General features: G+C 46.7%; 1 protein-coding gene across 2 annotated transcripts; it reads left to right on the forward strand.

Moving 5' to 3' along the window:
- Positions 1-1,812: 1,812 nt before the first annotated feature.
- On the forward strand, positions 1,813-19,646 carry FADS2 (fatty acid desaturase 2). 2 transcript variants are annotated; one of them, NM_001160428.3, is made up of 13 exons: positions 1,813-2,216; positions 5,572-5,682; positions 6,468-6,665; positions 7,310-7,411; positions 7,641-7,766; positions 9,772-9,832; positions 10,325-10,401; positions 10,614-10,711; positions 13,337-13,433; positions 14,571-14,650; positions 15,761-15,886; positions 16,413-16,484; positions 18,319-19,646. In NM_001160428.3, the coding sequence occupies exons 1-12, from the start codon at positions 2,010-2,012 to the stop codon at positions 16,462-16,464; spliced, it is 1,335 nt and encodes a 444-aa protein (NP_001153900.1). In that variant the 5' UTR covers positions 1,813-2,009; the 3' UTR covers positions 16,465-16,484; positions 18,319-19,646. The 2 variants fall into 2 exon arrangements, with proteins under 2 accessions (NP_001153900.1, XP_046797603.1); XM_046941647.1 differs by having other exon boundaries at positions 16,413-19,646.
- Positions 19,647-25,289: the final 5,643 nt, after the last annotated feature.

Here is a 25,289-nt window from a genome sequence, read left to right on the forward strand (position 1 = left end):
ACATTCATTTCTGACTTCCATCATCCCGTGCTGCAGGAAGGACTGTTTAATGGTCCGAGCCCTCATGCAGCAGCAAGACCAGGCAGAAGCAGGAGCCTTTAGGATGCCTTGGCATGAGAATGGCACCAGGTGGTTCTCATTGGCATGGAAGTGCTGCATGTTTTTTGACTTTGGTCTCCGTTCCTATAGCCTGTGTGCGGAGTGTGGGTGGAAAAAGGGAGGGGAACAATGGCTTCTTGAATACCCGCTCCCTGTTCTCAGCTCCTTCAAGCCAGTGGCAGCAGACAAAAACAGAGCCTGGGGTTGGCCAGGAACACAACAACACCAGGGCTGGAGACACTGCTCAGCTTCCCCAAAGCAGGTCGTCCCCTACCCACTGCATCACAGAATCACAGAATCATTAATGCTGGAAAAGGCATCTAAGATCACCAAGTCCAACTCCCACCATGCCCACTGATCACATCCCTCAGTGCCACATCCACACAGTTCCTGAACACCTCCAGGGACAGTGACTCCTACCACCTACCTCCCTGGGCAGCCTGTGCCACTGCATCACCACTCTTTCTGAGAAGAAATGTTCCCTAATATCCAGTCTGAGCTCCCTCCTTCAGTAGTGACATGCAATAGATGGCTAGAGAGTAAGCAGACATTGTGAACTGAAGCGTTTGATGGTCAGCCATAGGTCTCCTTTTGCAGAGCAGGTCAGAGAATGGGGTCTGAGCTACAAACCCAGTGTCGTTCCTGACCTAAGATTTGGTCATACAGCCGAAAACCACTTCTGTGCTGCAAGTCAAGAGAGGCAATCAGTACACTACTAACATCAGTGAGTGAAGCCCACTTAGAATCAGCTACAGACCCTGGAGGAAAGAAAAATGTTCCCTTCATTTCTTAACGCAAAGAGTCACGTGGAAAGATGCCTATTGCCAAGAAAGCCATCGATCATGACTGCCTCGCCCCAAAAAGCAGCAACAGATGCCCTCAGGCGTGGGATAGACTCCAGTGGAAATGCCGCTCCATTGGCTTTGCCCTTGCACCTCAACACCTTGTGAAAAACCCTGGCAAGGATTACGTTATTACAAAGCGCCCCATGGCAAAGAAAAGAAGGTACTGTCCTACTGCTTAGCAAAAGCGTTGCCCTAAGCAGCAGATTGCCTTGTGAATGGGACCGACCACTCCTGCGACCGAGGGGCAGCTTAGACTGCAACTCGATGTGTGCAAATAGAGAAAAACAACGTGTTTTTTGGCCAGAAGAGCGAAACGTGCTTCCTAAGTTAAAAAGAGCGGCGGTAATTCTGGAGGAAACAAAAAGAGGAAGGAGAAGAAAGGGGAAGATTAAAAGAGAAGAAGGAGAAGGAGGGGGGAAAAGCGAAGAAAAATGGGGGAAAAAAAAAAGAAAAGAAAGAAGAAAGAAGGGGGGGGGGGGGGGGGGGGGGGGAGAGAAAAAGAAAAAAGGGGGAAAAAAAAGGAAAGGGAAAAAAAAAAAAGCTTTTAGAAGCCGGAGCCGAAATCCTGCCGCAGAGAAGGCGTGGGAGGCGACGCGCTCCCCCCGTGCCGTCGGGGCGAGGGTTCGCGGCCCGGCCTGGCCGGCCGCCGGCTGCTCCCTTCGCAAGATCGTGCGGGGCCAATGGCAGAGCCCAGCTCTGCGGCGGGAGGGCCGGGATTGGTGCAGGGGCTCTGCTGATCCCCGTGGAAGCCTCACCGGTACTGAATGGAGGGGGATGCTGGGGAGGCGGGGGGGGAATGGGCCGAGCTTGCCTCAAAACGGAGCTATGTGCGAGGAGAAAGTATATCAGTGAGGAAAACCGTAGCCTAGGGGGCACTTCGGAGCCAGCGACGGAGCTGGTGGAGCGCCGGGGCCGGGCAGCGAGAGACAAAGAGAAGGGAGGACATGAACAGAGGAAGCGGGGGAGAGCCGGGGATCAGCTGAGCTAAATCGGGCACGGGAAGCTCGTCCCGCCCGCACGGCCCCGGGCCTCGCGTATCGAGAGGACAAAGCGGCGGCCGGCCCCATGGGGAAGGGGGGCGAGAAAGGAGAGGAGTCCGGGGAGTGCAAGCCGCAGGTCCGCTCCTACACCTGGGAGGAGATCCAGAAGCACAACCTGAGGACGGACAGGTGGCTGGTGATAGAGCGGAAGGTTTACAATGTCACCCAGTGGGCGAGCAGGCACCCGGGCGGCCAGCGGGTCATCGGCCACTGCGCCGGCGAGGATGCCACGGTAAGGGCACGGGGCCGCTCCGGGATCCGGCGCAGCCCCGCGGGACGCGCCCTGCCGCCCCTCTCCCCGCGCATCTCCCCGCACACGGCCGATACCCGCGGGCGCAGCGCCTCTCCCGCCGGGCAACACGCGGGGGAGCGGTCGGGAGAGGCTCCGCTGCGGGGCTTTGTCTGCGTTCGTGCGGTGCCGGGAGTCGGGGATTCGTGGGCCGGGGGTCTTCCCCTCCTCCGTGCGCGGCTTAGGGCATGCCGGGGAGCACGCACGGGAAGGGTTAAAGCCCGGCCTCCGTTTCACTGCCGTTCTGTTGCAGGGGTGAGCAGAACAAGGCGCCGTTCAGCTTTTTCCCAGGAGAGAATTCCCCAGAGAGCTGTGGTACAGGTTTCTACAGGAGGGGGGGTGGGGTGGGGGAAGAAAAGTTTGCCGCTGCTACAGCTGCTCCTGGGCTCCACGGCTGGGTTGTTTCCGACACCTCTTCTGTTTCGGCAGTTAAAAAAAAAAAAGCGGAGTGGGTGGGACCAAATCGGTTCAGAGATTGCCGCCTGCGTTTTGCTCCTAAGCCACCTCGTGCAGAAAGGCATCCCAAGAGCACGTTCCCGGCCCGGGGTGGATAAACGCAGCTGCCCCCAGCTCTCTCTGCGGGCGGTAAGCAGAGCTGTAGCAGTAGCTGCTGGTCTGCCGCAGCTCGAACACCTGAGCAAGAGGGCTGCGGGCGCCACGGAATTACTAACGCTTTCCTTCAGCCTCCCTCTGCCTGCGGTTATTCCCCGCTATTTTCCTGGAAGCACTGAGATGCATTCTGTTCTTGCCCGGTTCCAATAAATGCCCCAACTGAGTCGCTTTCTGCCTCAGAAGGAAAGGGGTGGGGCTTTCTCTCTGCTTCGAGCTCCTCTGATGGCTTCCTATCCCTGGGAATTCACTGCAGTTCCTCCACAAGGAATCAAAAAGCATCTGCTGTTGCGTTTGTCTCTGATCCTCGCAAGGCAGGCTGAAAGCCAGGGTTGTCACACTGCTTCCAGCTCCTCCTCCCCAGCGTAGCATCCCTCCACACTCAGAGAGCGCTCTGTGAAGGCACAGACTGAAGGGTGCTCTGCCCCGAGCGCTGACACAGAGTTGGCATCTGGTTTCCAGCTTCCCCATGGTGAATAACGTTTTACTGCCAAAACAGCTCTTGTATTCAGGGCGAGAAAGCTTTGGCCTTGAGCCTGTCGGGGCTTTGCTAGAAAGTTTCAGTTGCAAGATATCACAACTGGGAGAGCTCTGGAGGAAGAAAAAGTAGTGATAAAGATTCAGCTCTTGAACTGTTTCCATCCCTGTCCTGGGACAGCTTACACATGAGTTTCCCCTGCAAGTAGCAGCAGTGCTCAGCACACTGACATGGCACATCAGCCTGGGACAAGGACAGGACAGCCTATCGTGGCATCACATCATGCACGGTTGCCTTCGAGAAACAGATAAGGCTTAGAACATGTCCCAGCACCTTGCAGCATCTCTGTTTTAGATGATGTTCGAGGATGCAAAAGAACATCTCGGTGCTGACTGCACCAAGTACTTTGATGCCTATATACAGCTCATGCACCAATAAATAAAACCTTTTTCCCCCCCAACCAAAGGCAGCTGGGATAATTCCCCCTTCCCCCAGGACACTTGGCTTATGACTGCATTCTAAGATGCACGGTCGCATTTCTGACCAGTTCCAACCTTTCCTTGCATCTAACCCCGAAAGCAGCACAGCTGTTAAGATCGAATATGGAGGAGAGCTCTTCCTGGAAGTGTTATGACATGTTCAGAAAACAGATATGCTGCTGTCAGGGAAGCCTTGGGTAGACAGCTCTTGCTACTTACATGCCTCCTACAGCAGAACTTCTGTGATCAGAGTATTACACTGAAGCTCAACCCAAAGTCCTGGAATAAGGTGAAAGTTTATATGGACTTCGGTGCGCTTTGGAACCAAGGTTGTTAGCTGGGAACTTGGAACTCCAGAGCCAGCTTATGAATGGAGGTCAGCTCCCAGCAAGGTCAGCTAGGCACAGTGAGCACGTTCTGATCTGCCCTTCCTATTTATCATAGAATCATTACGGTTGGAAAAGATCTCTAACGTCACCAAGTCCAACCCCAAGCCCACCCCCACCATGCCCACTGACCATACACCACAGTGCCACATCTCCATGGTTCTTGAACACCTCCAGGGTCGCTGACTGCACCACCTCCCTGGGCAGCTGTGCCCCTGCATCGCCACTCCTCCTGAGAAGACTTTTTCCCTAATAATAATAATTAAGAGCAAGAGGGGAGGTTTTAGCTGATCCTTGCAATTATTTCTTAGTCAATGGGATGAAGGAAGAAAAGCTGAAGCACGGTATGACTGAATTCTGGTTTTGACTGTATCTCGGTTGTATTTTATTTATCTGTAAAGTGAAGAAGATAGGAGTTTCAACATCATGAGAAAAGAAGACTATGACCACACAAGTCAGTAGCCACTGACAAAGCTAGAACCCCACTCTTCCTTTAACTACCCTCCCTTTTAAATCCTAGGCCTTCTGGCCTCTGTGAGATCCATTGGTTTGCTTCCACGAGGAATGGAAGATGTCAAGCTTTCCCCAGGTGTGATAGCATCTCAGTGAAGGAGGAGCACAGTGAGCAAAATAAAATAAGCTCCAAATGAAGTTGGAGTTTTCATGCTGAAGACCATCTCAAAAAGAGAAGTGTGGCTTAGTGTGGCAAACTTATCATGGAACTGCAACTTTACAGCTCTCTGAGGTGAACTCTGCTCAAACCAAACACCCTATGAAAACAAAAGTCAACCCCCTCTCCTGAATAGCCTCCAGGCAGCAGACTTTCATAGGGTATTTATATCCTGGTGGGGATTTGCACACATTCCTGTCGGCCTACCTTCCTAGGGAATTAAGCAGGATTTAGGTGTTTAGTTGCGTAGGAAGTTTCTTGGGGTGCCTTTCTCTGCCTCTCTCAATACCATCCCAGGTCCCACGGTTCACTCCCTTCTAAATAAGCAAATGCATCAGCTTCTAGCAGAAAGTTTCCCTGGTAGAATCATAGAGTCATTTGAATTGGAAGGGGCTCTTAAAGGCCACCTGGTCCAACTCCCCTGTGGCAAACAGGGAAAGCAATGACCACGTGCTCAGAGCCTGATCCAACCTGACCTTGAATGTCTCCGTGTACAGGGCTTCCATCAGCACAGAAGTGCCACACTGAATAGAGATCACACCTCTCTTTCACAGTAGCAATGTTACCCCACCCACAGTGGGGGGGATCTGCTACAGGGAAGGGCAGTGCTGGAGAATAATGGGCAGGAAGCAACAGCTACTGCTGAATCTCACAGTTACTCCTATTTCTACTCCAGGATGCATTCCAGGCCTTCCACATCAATCCCAGCTTGGTGCAGAAGTTTCTCAAGCCATTACTTATTGGAGAGCTTGCTCCAGGGGAGCCCAGCCAGGACCGAGATAAAAATGTGAGTATTTGTTAATGAGCTGGTGCTTACTATGGACAAGTGCCATCATTTTTCCCTCTCAGAACGTCCTCCAGGTAGATTATAAAGGGGCCTTCACTACAGGCAGCTTATCCTGCTGAGACCAGTACCAGCAAAGCTCTGGAGAACAACCACAGTTACGTTACAGGTGGTAGGAGCAATAGGGATCCATGGGTGAGGAGAAATGTCCCATTTCAGTGTCTCTGCTTCAGGAGCAGCAACCTAGCAAGTACCATTTCTATCCACTCCACATCCTCAATCCAGTTCTGTCCCCATCCCAGACAGTTCATTCATTCATTATTCAGGCACTGTGCATGACATGACTAGTTCTTGCTAAAAAAAAAAAAAACCACCAAACAACCCTTAATTCCATCCTGTTGTTTTATGGCTGGCCATGACCATTGGTATATTTGTCTTACTCAGAACGGAAGAGATGATGCTAATGGCTGTCTGTTACTTGTAAAGCTCATTCAGACAAGTCACCAAATGTTGTAACTCCCAACACAGCAAGGTAATCCTGGTTCACAGCACAAGGCTCTCCTAGCTCAGGGTGCAAAGGGTCAAGGCACAGACTCAGACCAGCCAGGGTGTTTACTCTTAGGAAAGTGCTATGAAAAGCTGAAATAAAACGGTATCCTTCCTTACTTCTGGTGTAGCCAAACAAAGCAAGACATAACCAGAGTCCTTTGCATGGAAGCTAGTCTTCCTTGGATGCGTTCAGACTTGCTTACAGACTGCATGCTGTGTCTTGTGTGTCTATTTTGCAGTCCCAGCTGGTGGAGGATTTTCGGACCCTGAGGAAGACAGCAGAGGACATGAACTTATTCAGAGCCAGTCCTTTGTTCTTCTCTCTTTACTTGGCCCATATCATTGCAATGGAAGCATTGGCTTGGCTAATGGTTTCATACTTCGGTACCGGCTGGATCACAACTCTAATCCTTGCCTGCATCCTTGCAACTTCCCAGGTAAGAAGTAGTAGGCACAGAAATATTGGTTGCCCAGATCACTACAGAGGAGGTCAACATGTGCTAAACTTTTCCTGTTAGACTCATCCAACTAGGAAAAGCATTCACTACATATCAGCTCCCATGGTGGATTCTGGCCACCCCTACACACTGGTCATTATGCTTCATGCATTTTTCTTATCTCCTGTGCCTTTCCTTCTCCAGCAAATGGAGGCACTGACCTCTTCACCCTGGTGACAGCAACAGAACCCAAGGGAATGGCATGGAGCTGTGTCAGGATGGGGTTGGGTTGGGTGTTTGGAAAAGGCTCTTCACCAGGGGCAGTGGGCACAGCCCTGAACTGAAAGCGTTCAAGGAGTGTTTGGACATCGCTCTCAGACACAGGGTTGGGATTTTGGATGGTCCTGTCTGGAGCCAGGGGTTGGACTCAATGATCCTTGTGGATCCCTTTTAAACTGTGTTATTCTGTGTTTCCATGATTCTATGCTTCCCTCCAGAACCAAAACAGAGATTTTTCACCCTCTTCAGTTCACTCTCTCCTCTGTCTTTCTCGTGGTCAGAATTTGCCTTCTGTGTCTATTTTCTTTCATGCTCAACTCTGTTTTCAAGCAGCTGTACAACTAACTTATTTCCCATCATTTCAGGCCCAGGCAGGTTGGCTGCAACATGACTTTGGACACCTCTCAGTCTTTAAGAAGTCTTCCTGGAACCACATCGTCCACAAGTTTGTGATTGGACACCTTAAGGTAAAGGTCCTTATGGACACAGGGGTCTGTGGAAATAGCTACAGTCTCTTTGACTGTGTCAAAGCAGGACCCTACATCTCTCACTCTTTCGACAACGAGCAGGCACAGAGAGAATTTTGTTTTAAAAACAAACAGTAGTTTGGACATGATCAGAACTGTTTTAGTGCAGCTACCACTAGAGGAGCTGTGCTTTTACATGGATTAATTCCTTGTTCTTGTATCTGCCCAGGGTGCCTCTGCAAACTGGTGGAACCATCGTCACTTCCAACATCACGCTAAGCCCAACATATTCAAGAAAGACCCAGATGTGAACATGCTGCATATTTTTGTCCTTGGCGAAAGTCAGCCTATTGAGGTAAGGCCAAGTGGCTAAAAAGTGGAAAATCATCATCCTTAAAGACATCAGAGAATGCCATTCCAAAACAGAAGTTTGCTGGTCTTGCTAGACCCGCTTACAAGAGTGCTAAGAAAGCAAATGCTTCTCCCAGGGACTTGATATGTCTATTGAGATCTGTTAGGAGTCACACCCTCCCACATACTGGGAGGAAGTGCAGGATTGACTGTATAATTCCCTATCCATTTCCTATATATTTCCTAGGAAATATTATTTGGGGGTAGCTTGGGAAAAGCAATAAATAAGGGCCGATAGAAAGCTGTTAAAGAAAACTTCATTCTGCTGTATTAAAATATCAACACGAGGGGAAAATACGGTGTTTCTGAGTACTTTGCCAAGAATATTTCAGAGCTGATCTTCCGCTTCCACAGAAAATATCTTTGAATATTTTGGACAGTGTCCTCTGTACTGGAACATTTGCCATGCATGTGGGAGGATACTGCTTGCGTAGAAACAGGAGGACATCTCTGTGGGTTTTTTGTTTGTTTGTTTGTATCTCGAGGCAAAATCTGTGGAGATTTTGACTCAATCTGAGGGCTTAAGCCAGCAAAGCTGAATTGGGAGTTCAAGGCGTACAGAAACTTTCTGCTTGTATAAGCTAGCTGCAAGTGATTGCACTTCCACCTCACTCTAGAGCTCTTCAGGCAACATCTAATCTTGAAATAAGCATTTTATACAAAGACCAAGAGTGAGAGCCAGACCAACTGTTAATTCGTCGGGTTACACCAGGTTACTGCAGTCATCTATTAGAACAGTTTTCTTACACTAGCTGTGGACCAACATGCTGCACACTGAATAGTAGGCTGTTAAAGTGTTTTGATTCAGTTTAGAGCCAAAATGCTTAGAATTTCATAAAAACCTACACACAGAAAATAAACATTTGGTCTTTTTTTTTTTTTTTAAACAATTGAACAAATATTTCTAGTTAAAAACAGCAGCAATAACTACAACAAAAAGATCTGCAGCAAGTACAGCTCGGGGAAGTACAAAATGAAAAATCTAATGCTTTCTCATCCAGCTTTTATCCTATTAAGAAAGTAACCCCAGAAATACACTGTGGGCATACGTGCCGGTAGATGGATATGTATAGAGAATATATTGCACACATAGTATTTTCAAGATGCAGAAACGTCTTTTGTGTATGACTAAAATGAAAGCCTTCTCCTGGAGCATACAAAAAGATCAAATTCGTCTTCGGAGGAACGTCTGCATCTGCTGTGTGTAGGTGAACCATGGTTAGATAGCAGTTGGTGCAGAACAGCTCTCAGGGGCAGCACACTACTTCTAATCACATTGAACTAGCAACACAGGCATTGTAGACATAAATATGCCTATATGACTTCCTATGTAAATAGCAAAAGGCCACACTAGTTTTTCCACTATGATAAAGTACAACTTTACAAACCCCTGGCAGATGGCAGGGTTCATGGGCTGATGGCTGCAGAAGTCAGAAAGAGTTGTTGGCTGGGACGTTTGGGTGGAAGACTTGCCAGTGTTCAGCACCTTTCTCTGCTAATGGTATCCTACCTAAGAACGTACCATAGGTCAGACTTCGCTATACCTTAGAATCGTAAGTGTTGGAAAAGACTGACAAGATCATCTGGTCCAACTATCAAAGTCTTGAATCAACTATCAAAGTCTTGAATTTGTGTTGGTGGTAATGGGAAAATGGCAATTCTAAGTGCAGCCATAGGCAAGGCAGCAAGAGCAGAAATGAATGAAAATGCCATCAGGTTCACAAATACAAAGAAGCTGTCAGCATCAAGACAGAAGTCTTTAAAAAAGGAATTTACACACAGGAGAATTATGAAGTCAGGATATTTATCCATAATCAAATGCTTTCTAGCTTGGATGGTGTGGGAATTTGGTCAAAACTCTCCAGTCAAGAAGGAGGTATTGCAGGTAATCCTCTCTTACACATGGGTGCTATTGTCCAAGACTGAGCTTTCTCATCTTTGTCCCACAGTACGGCAAGAAGAAGCTGAAGTACCTGCCTTACAACCACCAGCATGAGTACTTCTTCCTCAGTGAGTATCTGCACTGTGCTCTTCCTCTTTCCCTTTGGTCAGGGGAACTGAATATCAGTTCAGTTTCCAGTCCTACTGTGTTAGCAGAGCAATGCATAAGTTTCAACTTGTCTTTCACTTCCCAAGACCTACAGTCCCATTAATGGTGTACCTGCACAGGCCTCAAAATCAATTCAGTATATTCTCACGGATATCCATGCATATTTAGTGTAGCCAGCATGTCTATAGAAAGCAAGACAAGTGGTTGAGACTGGGAAGTAACCTCTGGGTGGGAGGCTCAATGGAATACCTGCATGCAATGAGTCAAGATGAACAGGTATGAACCAGAGCCTCCTTCACAGAGAATTCAGCTGTCCCTGTCACCAGCACATCACTTCTTACACCAGTGCTGGGCAGACTTCCCCAGAAACAGTTCCTAAATCACCAGCTCACTCTCATGTCACGCGCTTTTCTGCCTCCCTGATCTCCGAAACATTTCCCTTTGCTTTGCAGTCTTCCCACCTCTGCTCATCCCCGTGTATTTCCAAATCCAAATCATCTCAACCATGATCAAGCGCAGGTTCTGGGCGGTGAGTGACACGTTCCCTCAGTCTTTGTGGGGTCTGACACACGAGCAGGGAGAGAGGCCGGTGGTCTCTCCAGCACAAGAGACCTGGCAGAGGGAGGGTGGGAAGGGATCACACTTTGCTTCGCTAATGATCTAGCATCCCTAACGTTACCAGCAGAGCCACGCTGTATGAAATAGGCTAAGAGATGCCTCATGTTTTCTCTCTTCCCCTAGGACCTGGCCTGGGCCATCAGCTACTACATGCGCTATTTCATCACATACATCCCATTCTATGGCATTCTGGGATCCCTGTTTCTCCTCACTTTTGTCAGGTAGGAGATAAAGGACCTCCAGTGTTGGGCTAACCAATCTCCAGCTCCGCTATGATCTTCCTCATTATGGTTCTCTGCAGTCATTTGCCACACTGTGTTGTTTTATTGGCTATTCCTACTGCTTTGCTTTCTTCCCATCATCTCCCAGTTCTACCTCCTCACAGCAGAACTGATTCTGGCGCTCAGCACCTTCCTCAGCCCTTGGGATGGTTCAGCCAGGATTCTTGTATCTCTCCTCAATCCCCATTCTCACACACTGCCCAATCCCAACACTTGTGCATTTTCCACACTGGCCAAGGCCAGACCCTTCCATAGTGCTTCAGGCCAAACTCTTCCCAGCTCACTTGGAAGGTGCCTTGTGAGCCCTCCTGAGCACCAGAATGGAAATGCTCCCCATTTCTCCCATGCAGAATAGCTCATGTCCTGTACACTACACATGCACATCATTGCTTCTATGCAGAGCTCAGTGCCTCACAAATCTGCTTCACACCACAGATCAGTGCTCCTACCCCTACATTCCAGTAGATGGCCAAAAAAACTACCTCTCAGCTCTCCTTACACCTACGGAGAGGTTATTCTTGTGTCTCTTGATTCTGACTGGTCTTCTGCCCCTTTACTGTCACCAAGTTCCGTAATGAGCTGCTCTTGATTACTGCTGTATGACAGATGAATGGAAAGTTCAGCGAGAGATCTGAGAACATGAACTGCAAGCATGGGCTGCCAAAATGAATCAGACATGGCAGGGTTGGGAAGCTTACTCACTGCATGGTTACAGTGCTACCATCTGGAATAGTGAATTTGTATTTCTATTTTGCATATAGTATCTGCAGCTCTTTGGCTAATACCAAAGGATGGCATTTAGTCCCTCGGTCAGCATTAGTTTTAGAAAACATTTCAGAGTGAAAAACAGTTTTCTAAAAAAAAGAAAAAACTGAACAAACAACCCCACATTCTTAAAGTGAAAAGAAATGGCAACAGATATGCAAAAGCCTTTGCACAGTCTGAAGGTTTGCCTCCAGAAAACATAACGTCACTGCTCATGACTTCAGTTTTCATAGCTTCAGAACACACTTCGGTGGGGGTTTTTTTGTTGTTATTAGGAACTTCAGAAGATGGACATCTGTGTAAGCATGTAGCCAGAATTTTTGATCTGGATTCAACAACTGACACCAACTGACCCAGTATCTCCAAAACCTTTCTGTTTTGATGAAGCTGAAAATACAAGATGAAGAGCATTCTCCTTGCAAAATTGTTTCCAGTTCCTCACGAAGGTTCAGCAGGAGATGATTCCCTATTACTATAGTTCTTTATCCTCAAGTCAGTAAAAGAAGAGCCCTGGGAGCTTTAGAGAACAATGCACCATTGTAGTCAGCTCTCCCATGGCTCAGAGCAATAAGGATATGCAATGAGGGCCACCACTCTCAATCTAGATACATAAGGCATGAAGTGAAATAAAAACACTTCATTCTGTTTTCACCCCAGATATGAGTAATGAGTAAAAAGTTGAGACTGTTCTAATTAGCTGACACATGACATCAGCAGTCTTATTCAGACTTTCGTCAGACAGATGAAAATACTGGAAAAACAAACTATCAAAATCCAGACTTCCAAAAAGCTCCGAGACAGCTCTGTTTAATTAGCTTACCCCAGTCAGTGATTGTATGAAATTACTGCTGGTTACATTACAGCGATTGCTGAAATTACCGGTGAAAGCAGAGCATCAGATCGTCTGCTTTTTTTAGTCTATAGGCTCGTTTCCTGGAAAAGGATGCTTCTGAACAACTGCCTTGCAACATACATCTCAGTCTCAGCACAATGAAACAGCTTTGGGTAAACAGAAGTGCATTTCTGTAGGCTGTTCTCCAGGGGCTAAAATTGTGGTTTACACCGTAAGCAATAAATGAGCCAATCTCAAGTTCAGAATTCAGAGTTATGGTAAAGTTACAGAGAGAACAAAGAAACTGGAAGCCCCTGAGTGCTAAATCTGACAACCAGAAAGTTAACACCAATAAGCAGGTGGACTTTGAAACTGTTGAGTATCCAGCAAGCAATCGCAAAGAAAATCAACTCAGAATTTCTAAATCATGGCTTCTTTTTCTCAAGGGTTATAGAATCACAGAATCATTAAGGCTGAAAAAGGCCTCTAAGATCACCAACCCGAAGTCCAACCACCAACCCATCCCACTGACCACATCCTTCAGTGCCTCATATCCGTGGTTCTTGAACGCCTCCAGGGATGGTGACTCCGCCACCTCCCTGGGCAGCCTGCGCCACTGCATCACCATTCTTTTGGAGAAGAAATTTGTCCTATTGGTCCTCCTCAGTATTACATCTTCATTTAGAGAAAGGCAAAATGATCGTGAAAGATCAATCCACTCCTGAGGTGGGAGAGGGATAATTGCATTAGTCCAGAGGTATAAAGAGAAAGTCATTGCAGAAGTGATTCTCTCTGGTTTCAATAGGAAGAGGTGTTTAGTTTTGTATCTCAGGGAAGTATTTTTCTCACATGCTGTATGTCCTGCTGCTCCATCTATTTACCTCAGACACCTCAAACACCATCTATTTACCTCAGATCCTGGTCCGCAATATTAAGTGTTGTGTTTTTTGTCTGTATGTTTCCTGAAGGTTTCTGGAGAGCCACTGGTTTGTATGGGTCACTCAGATGAATCACATTCCAATGGAAATTGATTGTGAGAAGCACAAAGACTGGCTTAGCTCTCAGGTAATGGGGAGGGAAAAGAATACCTCTGATCCCACCCCCCCCAAACTGGATTAGAAATTTACTCAAAGAGCAGATGGGGCACCAAATAATCCTCTGATAAAGGTACGAGGTGCTATAGCATAGAGCCTCTGTCCATGACCTCTCTACCATAAAGATCACAGAATTACAGAATCGTTAAGGTTGGATAAGACCTCTAAGATCATCTAGTCCAACCATCAACCCCACCATTTGTTTTCCCCAAAGTCAGTGGTGCTCATTCGAGGTATGAAAGTCCAAACTTCTGTATTGATGTCAATAATCAGAAGGTCATATTTTGTTTCTTCAGTTCTGAGGCAGTATCGGGTGCACACGTGGTGTACATAGGCATGTGCATATGATCAAAGAGAAGTGCCTCCATGGAAATCATCTGCTGGTGCTAAATGGTACTTTAAGCCCACGTGCTATCCCTGTGCTGAAAACAAATCAACTCCAGTTGAAGAAAGAGCTTAGCATATTTCTAAAGTTTGTAGTTTTCTAATGGGATAAAGGCTGAGATGAAGATGTACTGCTTTCTATGTATAAATCTCTTTAATGCCTGGTCAGACAAATGCACACCTTTTGTTTGCGGTGGTCTCATTCAGACCTAGAGGACAATGACAGCAACTTTGGCACTGATTACATGAATTCTGTGTAACTGAGCTGAAAGAAGCTCAGGCATACTGGGCAATAACTAGATGGGAGTAAAAGCAGGCTTCCTGCATCCATGGTGTTTTCTGCTCCAGTTCCCCATCCTGATACTGTTGTTAACCATCTGGTCTCCAGCTAGATCTGCTGAGATTTAGGACCCTGTCCTTGGGCTGATATGTCACCAAACGTGACTATCTCTCTGCATTGCCCCTTGATCACTGTTCAAACCTGCACGGCATTGTCAGCACAACAGCTGATAGCAAGCCCTGACCGAGGATTAAAGCTTCCCATGCTGCAGTCAGCTATCTCAGAATGGCAACCTTCTACACAATGACTGCTCGTAGTAGAGGAAGGTACTTTTTGTTCTCCAACCCCTGCCACAGGCAAGAGGAGCTCTGTGCTGATGTTAGGGTGACTAACTCACAGCTATTAAGGCCACTAGCATTCACAGCTGCTTTCTTGCCTCCACAGCTGGCAGCCACCTGCAATATTGAGCAATCCTTTTTCAATGACTGGTTCACCGGGCACCTGAACTTTCAAATTGAGCACCAGTGAGTATGGACCCAGTACTGTTTGGTCATTACCGGGTTGTCACAACACTGGACTTGTGGCAAGGGATAGTCTGCTAAAAACACATGTGTGAGATGGGACAGAATCACAGAGAAGCCCAGGTTGGAAGGGATCTCAGAAACAATCCGGTCCAAACTTTCATGGTAAAAGCAGGGCCTACACGAGATTGCCTAACACCTTCTCTTGTCAAACCTTCCACTTCCACTTCCCCTTGGGAGCACTACCACGTTCCAAGCAAAGACAGTCCCAAACTACTGTGGGTTGTTGTCTCTATAGGCACAGCATCTTTCTCTCGTGCTACCCAGTACTTCAGCTTTCACTCTCACAATTTTAATTCAGGTTTCAGCTAAGTCATTGGTACAAAACTACAAGATACAAAGGCTATGGATTTGGATACTAAAGCTCAAGAAGTTATCTTAGGATACATTTCAGAAACGTCCTTTTCCTAAATAAAAGGGCATCAGCATTTTATGGCTGGAAATGAGGGCCTGCACATAGTGCTCAGTATCAGGTTTCAGGAGGGGTATTAAAACCAGGATAGTCTGTTGCCAGTGCAAAATGTAATAGAGACCACATTTAGAGTAAACCTGACTGGTTTGGAAATCAGCTTAGGAAATTTCCATTGAACAGTATAAGCAATGCGACCCCAGGTTCTTTACCTGCTTCTGTGTTCCATGAGATTGAAAATGGGGCCACTAATAATTCAATTTGGCAGGAAACAATTAGTACTGCCCAAAGCAAACGGGCAGCTATCTCAGCAGAGAGAGGCTGCTTCCTCTCTCCTGCTTCCTTTGTATTGCACTTGTAGCATCCTCTCCTGAATAAACTGACTTCTGTTGTCTCTCTTGAACACAGCTTTGTTCTGAGGACTGATAGAGCAGCAGGAGAATCGATGTATTCTGTTTTCACAAGCCTTCTTGAAGCAGAGTACTGTAAAGCACGGATCTCTCTCTACCTCTCTTTCTTTTGTCTATCGGTGCAGCTCAAGGAGGCATTAATAATTGGCCCCATGAGAAGGCAGATGGAGATGCCCACCCCTTGGGGTTATTCTCTAGATTTTTCCTCAGCTGTTTTCTCTTTCTCTATTCAAGCCTGTTCCCAACAATGCCACGGCACAATTTCTGGAAAATCAAACCCTTGGTGAAGTCATTATGTGCCAAGTATGGAGTGCATTACGAAGAGAAGTCTCTTGGAAAAGCATTTGTAGACATAGTTGGGTAAGGTTCTTTTAATACGATCAGCAGCTTGCAATTCACTGTTACACAAGCATCCTATCATTTCTGCTACAGATAATTCAGGACACTCTGAGAAATAGCATAACAGTGTTTTGTAATCTGGTGTCACTACGGTAATAACCTTCACATCACAGCCCAAGGAATACCTGCAGATATGTTGATTCAGCAGAAATGGCACAGCCGCACAGCACCATTGATGTAGTGGACTGATGCCAGACTACAACTGGCATGGGAATAGGAAGATACCTCAGTACAATGTGGGGGGGAAGGGGGGCGAGGGAGTGCTGTCCCCCAAAGCTGCTTCTGCAACAGGAGCACTTCTATCAAAGTACTTTGAAACTGGTCACTTTGGGGGCCCAAAGAGCAAAACAGGCAGCTCCTCCGGTATTCTGAGGGAGGACATTTTGTGGGGCTCGTGCTCAGACTGAGTAACAGAGTTCTCCTTTGTAGGAACAAAGTGACGGAGGTTCACAAGCCAAACAAACCTCTCTCCATTTTCTTTCCCCAGGTCACTAAAGAAATCTGGAGATTTATGGCTGGATGCTTACCTCCACAAGTGAACATGAGTCTTAATGGGGAGGTGCGAGTCACAGGGAGGGATGGGGGTGAGGGGGGAGATCACATACGTGTCTTTTACTATCAGAATTCAGTCTATTTCTATGTGCACAGTTTGAGGGGAGTTTCCTGTCTTGTGAACTGCTACTGGTGTGAGCTCAGGCAACCTGTTAAATCCAGACAGATGTAAGATGTGTTTGGCGCAGCCTCCAGAGGACAAGGCCCAACGCACAAATGGAAGGGTGGGAGAGAGCAGAGAGAAGCGCCTAAAAAGGAGACATTTAGCATCTGCCCTCCACCATCTCCTCGCTATCCACTCATTCTCGCTCTGCCTAAAGCACACAAGCCCCTGATTCACGCACACAACTTGTTAGACTTCAGCAAGCCCAAGGACAATCCTAGGACACCCGTGCCAGCTCTGCTGCAGGAGCCTCACCCCATGGGGCCCAGCAGCCATACACTGCGGCTTTCAGTCCCGCCCATAAGCAAAGCATACTAATTGCCAATCAATCGCGTGTAACCGCAAATGGTTTTTTCACCTGAGCAGAGCTCCGGCAACACCCAGTTCTGCCTGTCTCCACGTGCCCAGCAGAAACCAGGGCTGATCCTCTTGTCAGAAGCCTGGGCTTTGTGCCCTGCTCCTGAGACCAGTCAGCAAAGAAAATGGGTTCCTTCTGGAGGAGGGGCTCCCCAACCTGACCCCAGACCCTATGGGGGGGGTGGCTGAAGGCAGAGCTGACCAGGCTGTGCCGGTGACGTGAAACCCCCCATAGAAACATCTTGCAGTTTCCTTATAACTCTATTCCCTGTCTGGTATCTAATAGCCAAAACCCATGAATGGTTTAACCAGAGGATATAGTTGAACAGCTTCCAGTTGCTTCACAAACATGCAACCCAATCCCAAACCCACTCCAGGTAGATCAAGGCCTTTGGATTCAGCTGTAATACAGTGGAAGAGAGAGATTCTCTACAAAGAGGAGCCATAGTTTTCAACAGCAGCGCTTGGTTCCAACAGCTTTTCTCAGCTCCAAGCACGTTTCCTAGTACAAAAGGGATGCTCTTCTAGTTATTAGGCAATGACTTTGCACGTATCATTGCGTTGCCCAACATTGAAATTGAATCCTCACTTTCAAACCTTCAATGCCAATAAAGCCCCACCAAATCAGCAAGGTTCTGCATGCAGAGACAACTCTAGAGCTGTGGCTATGCCCTTCCAAAAACTATATTGTCACCTCCCACTGTGGAAAATTGGATGAGATTTCTATGCTTACAGACAGGAAATTCATAGGTAGGACTGTAACTTAACCTAGCTACTAATACTTGAAATTTATGAAGGGCTTATTTTTGTGTTCTTGGTCACCCCTCTCCTGAACATCACAATGAATTGTTAGGATTAAAAGCTACTCCAAGTTATCTGAAGCTTGAACAGAGTGTGAGCAATTTCTATAGTTGATTTCTAATAGCACAAGCAGTGATGTCCTTCTGGATGCTGTAACTTCTCAGACAGGTAGTACTGGGCTAGTCCAGAATTCTGACCAACACTGCTAAGAATGCCTTAATATGCCCATCTGGTTTTGACTCCTCAAATGGGCACTTTTCTTCCCAAGACCTTAGCACAGGATACCAAAAAGAAGAAAGAGGGGACAGGAGAGATCTTGATATTAGCTGTTTTCCAACTACTTCCTCTCTCAGACCCCTGAGAACTCCCATTTCCATACGAATTGTGCAGCTGCTCGAATCCAGAAATAAAACCTGTGTAATGCTATCGTAAGGAGTGACTTCCAGGCACCACACACAGTTCTTGCTGCTGCAAGATATAAAGGTCTTTTTTTTTTTTTTTTTTTTTTTTTTTTTTGCAGGGAACAGGTCACCAACCCCTTGCAGTGCATTCTTTTAATCACTGTACTTGTTCAGAAAGTTTGTCTTGTGAAAATGCAAGAAGCTGGTTACTTTTTCAGGCAAAGCCTCACTGACAGCCTCACTCATGTAGCTTCTTTCTCTCCCTCCAAAAAATCCCAGCCCACCATCTTGGGACACAAAGTGTTTCACACGCACCTTAATGTTTGAGTTCTCCATCCATTAACTCAATCAAACACACCCCTGGCAAAGAGCCCTGAAAATCTGGAGAAATCTATCTTGTTAAGGGATCAGTAGCACCAAAGTGAAATCTAAAATGCAGGTGCTCCGGAATTGCAAACCTAGCCCACCAAAGGATGCAAAGTTCACATGACCTTGCTGAGCTCGGTTCCCACAGAAAAAAGCTTTCCTTTGCAGGTTTCAGTTAGCCACCAAAATGATATAAATATTGACATCTGTGCACAGTTTTGCTCCAGCATTCTGAGGACCAAAGCTAATTAATTACTCTAAAACAGAATGAGATGAAAACTCATACATTTTTTTTCTCTTGACAAAGGCAATTTGCATTGCAAATACACACCAAAATCTCTCAAACATGCCCGAAGCCTGCCAGGGCTTGCAAATAAACTCACCTGAACCACATCGTTGGCCATGTGAGCACTTGGCAACGTACAGAGGCTGTGGGTTGGAAACAGCATTTGTTTCGGTCAGATGATGGAAGAATAGGCAGCAGAGGGCTGGCTTGCTTCTCTTCAGTCATGCTAGCAGAGTTTGCCACTGAAGTCGGAGGAGCAGCACGTTCAGAGATGCTTGGAAGAGAAAGGCATTAACTCTGGACAAGAGAGAGATGGGCATGTGTTTTAGAAGGAGTAGCACAGAGCTGGGAGAAACATAGGAAGGGAGTATGCAGAGTGGGAAGACAAACACCGATGCCATGAACAGGGAAGAAAAGGTACCTTGAAACCAGGTGCTCACATTTCCCAATTAATTGCTAGTCTCTGATTGGCCAACAGCTGAGATAGGAACACTGGTTTTGCTCAGATACCCACAAAGTGAGAAGAAACCAGCCCTCACAAGGCAGTTAAAAGCAGCCACTTCCAGCCTCTTCTAGCAGATGCTTTCCTTAGAAAGCCTTCCTAACTGAGTCCTAACATTTCAAGTGTTCCCTAGGAATTGTAAAAACATCAGACCTACATTCCTTACAGGACAGCTCCTGTTTATTTCGTTATTCAAAAACAAACAAACAAACAAACCAACAACAAACTCAGAATATATTTTCCAGTGTATTCTATTGCTCATTAAAATCATAACTATTTGTTGACCATAAAAACGCATTCTATGTTTTCTTCAGTCATATCCGGAGTCGTGGCAGTGTCTCAGTGGAAAGTCCCTTTTCCACTGCGTGGGATGAACTGGCTTTTATGGCACTGACAACAGAGAGTTGTCTTTGTCAGCCTTCACAAAGACCAGGACAATGGCAATGTTTGCCCTTGTCTTGGGAACCACCACCACAAGGAGTTTTTTCATGTATAGAAAGATTGGCCCAGATGTTCAAACTCAGTCTCCAGGCACTTCAAGGAGGCAGGTGAGATCAACGTGGATACAGAAACTTCTGTAAAAGCTTCCTATGGTTTGTCAGAACTCAGTCTTGCTGCCCATTAATGGCTCTCTCAGCAGTGCAATGGGCAGCTTGCCAGCGGCTTCTCCAATGGGCAGTGTGGTCCAACAGACTCAGTGGGCTTTAGGTCAGCCCAGAGGCTTCCACACAGCAACATGTAGCGGAACTGGGAGCCTGTCCTTGCAGATGAACCCACCTGAGCTGCATTGGTAGCTGCAGAAGCACACAGCAGACAATGAGTAGGAATCACATAGGCTGGCCTAGCTCTTACGACACAAAGTCAGGGAAGGACAATCTGTGGTTATCTGCTACTTTCTATCAACATCGTTTTTCAGAGTACACATTAATTGCTTCATAGGTAAACTAATTCTGCACAGAAAGCATTGTATGAGAAGTCATAGAACTCAAAAGGGAAAATGACCCTACCTTGCCTCATTATTAGGACTTCTATTTGATCCTAAAATAAACACATTCCCTTAATACAAATAGAAGCTCTTACACAAAAATGAAATGTTGCAAATTGATTTATTACTTGCCTTTCCTTCTTGGTACAACTGTTCCCAGAACCCCTGAGCATCCCAACACAACATAGCTCGAAGGGGAACAAGGGCCTGGTCATTCTGAGCTCATGTCCTGGATTAAGATGCCTACACCCAAGCCATGTATGACAGCCATACAAAAACACTTCCTGATTTTACTCAGTGCTCTATTCAACTCTATTTTAGACTGCTTAATGGCCTAAGAATAGAGAGATTTGTAATTGGCAAGATATAAAAAGAAGCCTTCATCCGTTAGCAATATTGCTTTAAAAAAATCTCTTTTGGATTATTCTGTGAAGGCTCAATTCCAGAAATCTCAGAAAACAGCGTACAACTCTGGACAGAGAACCATCATCTGCTTGAAAGCTGTATTATGAGAAGTATTAAGGGGAAAATGCAAAATGCCAGAACTCAAAGGCAAGCTGGAAAGTGAATAATCCACCCATGGTATATCTAACACTGCCATAGGACAGAGCTGTTTGTCATCACACAGTTTTCCTTTACATCATATAGTGGTGGCAAGAAACTCTACACAATTGTTCCACCATCCGGGACATTTCTCATACTGGGGCTTGAGAGTCAAGAGGTTGTTTCTCTTCATCAGAAGGACAATTTAAGACATATCATTTGTTTAGCCATCTGAAGTCCTTTTCCATTGCAAGTGCGTGTTTTCAGATGTACCGTAAGCCCCTGGCATGGGGGAAATCCCATAATTTAGCTGGAGGCTGATCATCTCAGCCAGAGCCTGAGCCCTGCGGTGTTCCAGCAAGAAATACCAGCAACATATTGCAGAATTCTGACTAAACAATAACCTCCCTCTAACGGAGAGGAGGAGAAGAGGAGGAGGTCTTTCAGAGCATGGAGTTTGTCACGCTGAGCTGGAACCCTTAGCACACAGATGAATGGCACATGGAAAGCAGACTATTACAAAAGCTCCTATTTGTACAGAGGTTAATATTCTCACGTTCCACTTGCTGACAAATTTAAGATGGGTGTGGACAAATTCTGACCAGAAACAGCATGAGAACAATTACACCAACAAGAGGACAACCTCTTTTTTTTTTTTTTTCCTATTTCTGGGTGAGAAATTTACTGAACCTGAATACACCACTGAGACTGCAGTGCAGGTGATTGATCATTTCTACATCTGAATCTTCCCTACGTGGCTTATGGACTGATTCACAAATGGCCTAAATTCACTTCATTCCTGTTGGCAACCACAGTCTGCTCATGCTGAGAATGTGAGTCATATATAAAGTTTAATCTAAAAACAACCTGCTGTAATCCTGAACAAAAACAGCAGACACCCACTTCTACGTGAGTCTGTAGAAAAATCTTAGTGATATCAGTCCATCAATTCAGAGATACCGAGGAATAGCTTCTATGTATTTACTATGTACTTCTCTTTTCCCTATAAATACAGTGTAAAAAGGCAGTAGTGCCATGTGTATGGAAAGCTAAGCTTGTTTCCTGAAACATATTGGTGCGAGGCTGCTGATTATTGATCTGACACATCGGTCCTTATGGTAACAAGCATTATGTGTACGCAGCAATATAAAATTGAACCATAGCATCAATATTATCCAACTATCCGCCTTCAGTCAGTGCTTTTCTGGGCTCATTGGAAGAATGTACTCCTTCTGACTCCTGCAGAGGCTGCTTGATTGCAAAGATGGGGAAGCTCCACTGAAGCGAATGGTGACTTCTGACTTAAGGATGGTGTGATTTTGTAGCAGAGCTCTCCCACCCACCGCTAACAACAAACATTTCAACAGCAAACACAGCTCAGGTCAAGCCAAAAAAGATAAGGAAGGCTAAGGAGAAATTTAAAGCTTCTGGGAAATGATTGGGGAAAAAGCAAATAAAAAGGATTCTCACACAGAGCACATCTCTTGCCTGGAGCAAAAGCCTCAGCACAGACACATGTGCACCTTATTGGCCAGGTGCTGAATTTATATGACTGTGAGAAAGTTAATCACAGTAATTGCTTATGATTGCACACGTCCACGCTAAAATGGGCGTAGCTGTTTTTCATATCTGGTTAATTTAATTGACTTCAGTTGTTATTCAGATCTGTTGAGTTGAGCAGTGGCCTTACGTAAAACAGAGGAACCATACTGCACTGCCTCTTCTGTGACCGTGTGGTATTGTCATCGTGGACAGCACAAAGCCAGAGTCTTTGTGCATGGGTCTCCATTAGTTCATTCCAGCAGCATTGCACCTTTCACATCCCTACAAAAATCAACAATTTGCCTGGAAATAAAATGTCTGGGCTTTGAATACTGCAGCATGAAACTGTCTCCAACCCTGGCTGGACAGGTCACCTCTTATCCCCTACGTTCTGCTTTCTTCATTTCCCACTTGAACGTCACATCCTTTGAGCTCCGTTGATGCCATTGGTTTAAGCTGGAACAGGTCTGGATTTGGGGTGCTTTCTTTGGTTGGTCAGTTGCTTTTGGTTTTGTGAGGTGGAGGTGTTTGTTTTAAATGTCTTACCACAAAAAAAGCCACAATTTTCAGTGATGCCTTCAAGTGCTGCAAGGCCAAAGTTCACTGCTATTGATCCTGGCCCACGAAAAAAAAAAAGAGGGAACAGCAAAGAAAACGTTGGTTTTTACTTTTCTTTTCTCCAACCCATTATCATTTCTGCCTGCATGACTAGAAATCCCTCTATCAGAAGCAAAAACTCGTTGTATCAGGCTACTCTGAGGCATGAAACTGAATCGCACACAGAAAGGGGAAGAGAGATTAAGAAGCAATTTCCTTTCCGTTATGTCTCTGTAACCAGCTCCTAAGGGAAAGGTTAGGACAACATTAAAAGTTCTATTGAAATCTTCTATAAATATCCCCAAATTTCTGAAAGGCTCTCACAAACGTGTTTCTCCAAGGCTTGTCTATAAGCAAACGTGGGGGGCAGAGTCACAGTGTAGCAGCACACATGCTGCAGTAGCAGAGTTTTGGACCCATCCTGGTGCCTCATTGCCCTTAACGTAAAAAACTTCTTCCTTACGTCCAATCTAAATCATCTCTCTTTTAGTTTGAAGCCATTTCCCCTCGTCCTATCACAACAGACCCAACACTTAGTCTGCCTAAGAGTACTCTTGTCAGCCACTCACGGGACCGTTGGGCACTGCTGCAATTCCCACTGAAACGTTATTTTCCACTCTCACCACACTGCCATCTGTTTGACTGAAAGTTTAAGTTGTCACTCATTCCTTATCGCTTTTATCAACTGGCATTCAGCAAGTGGCCTGACAAATGGGGAGGTCGTTGAAGGCAATGGACAAACCATTTCCGTGCAGAAAGAGCGAAGGCCTTTCAGCTGTAACTGATATGCGTGCCCATTGTCGTGAGGCATCTTAAGCTGGCCCTGAGCTGATTAGCAGAGCAGAATTAGCACAGCAACCCGGGGCAACTGAGGACAAAGAGCTGTCCTTGTCCACCATGCCTGTCTGCCAGGGCTCACATCAGCCCTGCTAGCCTCTCTCTATCCTCTGAGCTCTGACCTCACCACAAAGCACATAACAGCACACCGAGCCTTCTGCTGGACCACAAGTCAAAGGAATGCAACCGTGGCATTTAAATGGTGACCAAAATCCAAAGGGTATCATTAGAGCCGCAAAGCAAGCAGGGCTGGAATGTGCTCTGCTGTCCGATTCCTCTTTTACAACCAGAGAAATTACCCCACGGGGGGCCTGTTTTGGTTCCTGATGGTCCTTGCAGATGTTTTGTAAGCCAGCGCAAAGTCCACCTATCTCCATAGGTGGGCTAAAGTCAACGTTCAGCTTCGTTCAGCTCAATCCAGTGGCCCTCAATCAAACAGGGAAATATCGACATGATAAACAGCAGACCTGACCTCTTGGCTTCCAGCACCAGTGGCACCACAGGGACTGCTCCTATAAGGACTGTGCTGGCTTGGCACAGCTGCCGAGCCTGTGCCTCAGTGTCACATGCAGCTTCAGAGCTGTGCCAGGATATTGACTTCTTCCTGGCAGGGCCACAGTACCCAAACTTCCAAAATGACTGAAATTTTCCCACGGCCAGCGGTTCTGATCTATTTGTCATAAAGAAGGGTTGCTTTGAAATAGCAGAGTTTGGGGGCAGTTTAGAGGCCATCCACACACCTCCCCCCCTTCCCTTGCGTGCACCTGAAACGCTTCCTTTGTTGGTTCCCAGAAACATTCATCTCAGTGCGTTCAGGGGTCGGCCTGACCCGCTGTGTATGGACAGCCTGATTTACAGCCCTCTGCAAACCTGGAGTAACCTTGAACGCGGGGTGAAGGACAGGATAGACCGGGGTGGGGGGTACAGCTGTGCCCGGTGTGCCTGTGCCCTCTGGTGGTGCCGGATGGGGAGGACACAGGGCGCCAGTGACACCCAGTCCCATGAGAACCACCATTGCAAGGCCTAATTACTGTTTTCTCCTCAGGCTGTACCTCTGTTTCTTTCCCCAAAGATCTTCTGCTTTCCCCTCTCTTGCTGCCCTTCAAGGCAGTGCCGAGGGTGGTCCTCATCTCTGCTGGAACCTGAATTCTCTCCTATGGTACAGAAGAGAGGGCAAAGAGGGCCCTCAGGCTGGGTCAGAGCAGAGGCTGCTTTACATTCCCAGATAAGATCTTGAGCGGTTTTTCCTTCCAGGCTGGGGTTGGAAGGGACATTAAAGCCCACCCAGTTCCACCACGGACTGGTTGCCACTCACCAGACCAGGGCCCCACCCAGCCTGGCTTGAGCAGTTCCATGGACAGGGACCCTCCGGACAGCCTGAGCCAGGGCCTCGTCACTCTCACACTGAAGGTCTTCCTAATATCTGATTTAA

Source organism: Gallus gallus, chromosome 5, assembly GCF_016699485.2.
Source record: "Gallus gallus isolate bGalGal1 chromosome 5, bGalGal1.mat.broiler.GRCg7b, whole genome shotgun sequence".
NCBI classification, from domain to species: domain Eukaryota; kingdom Metazoa; phylum Chordata; class Aves; order Galliformes; family Phasianidae; genus Gallus; species Gallus gallus.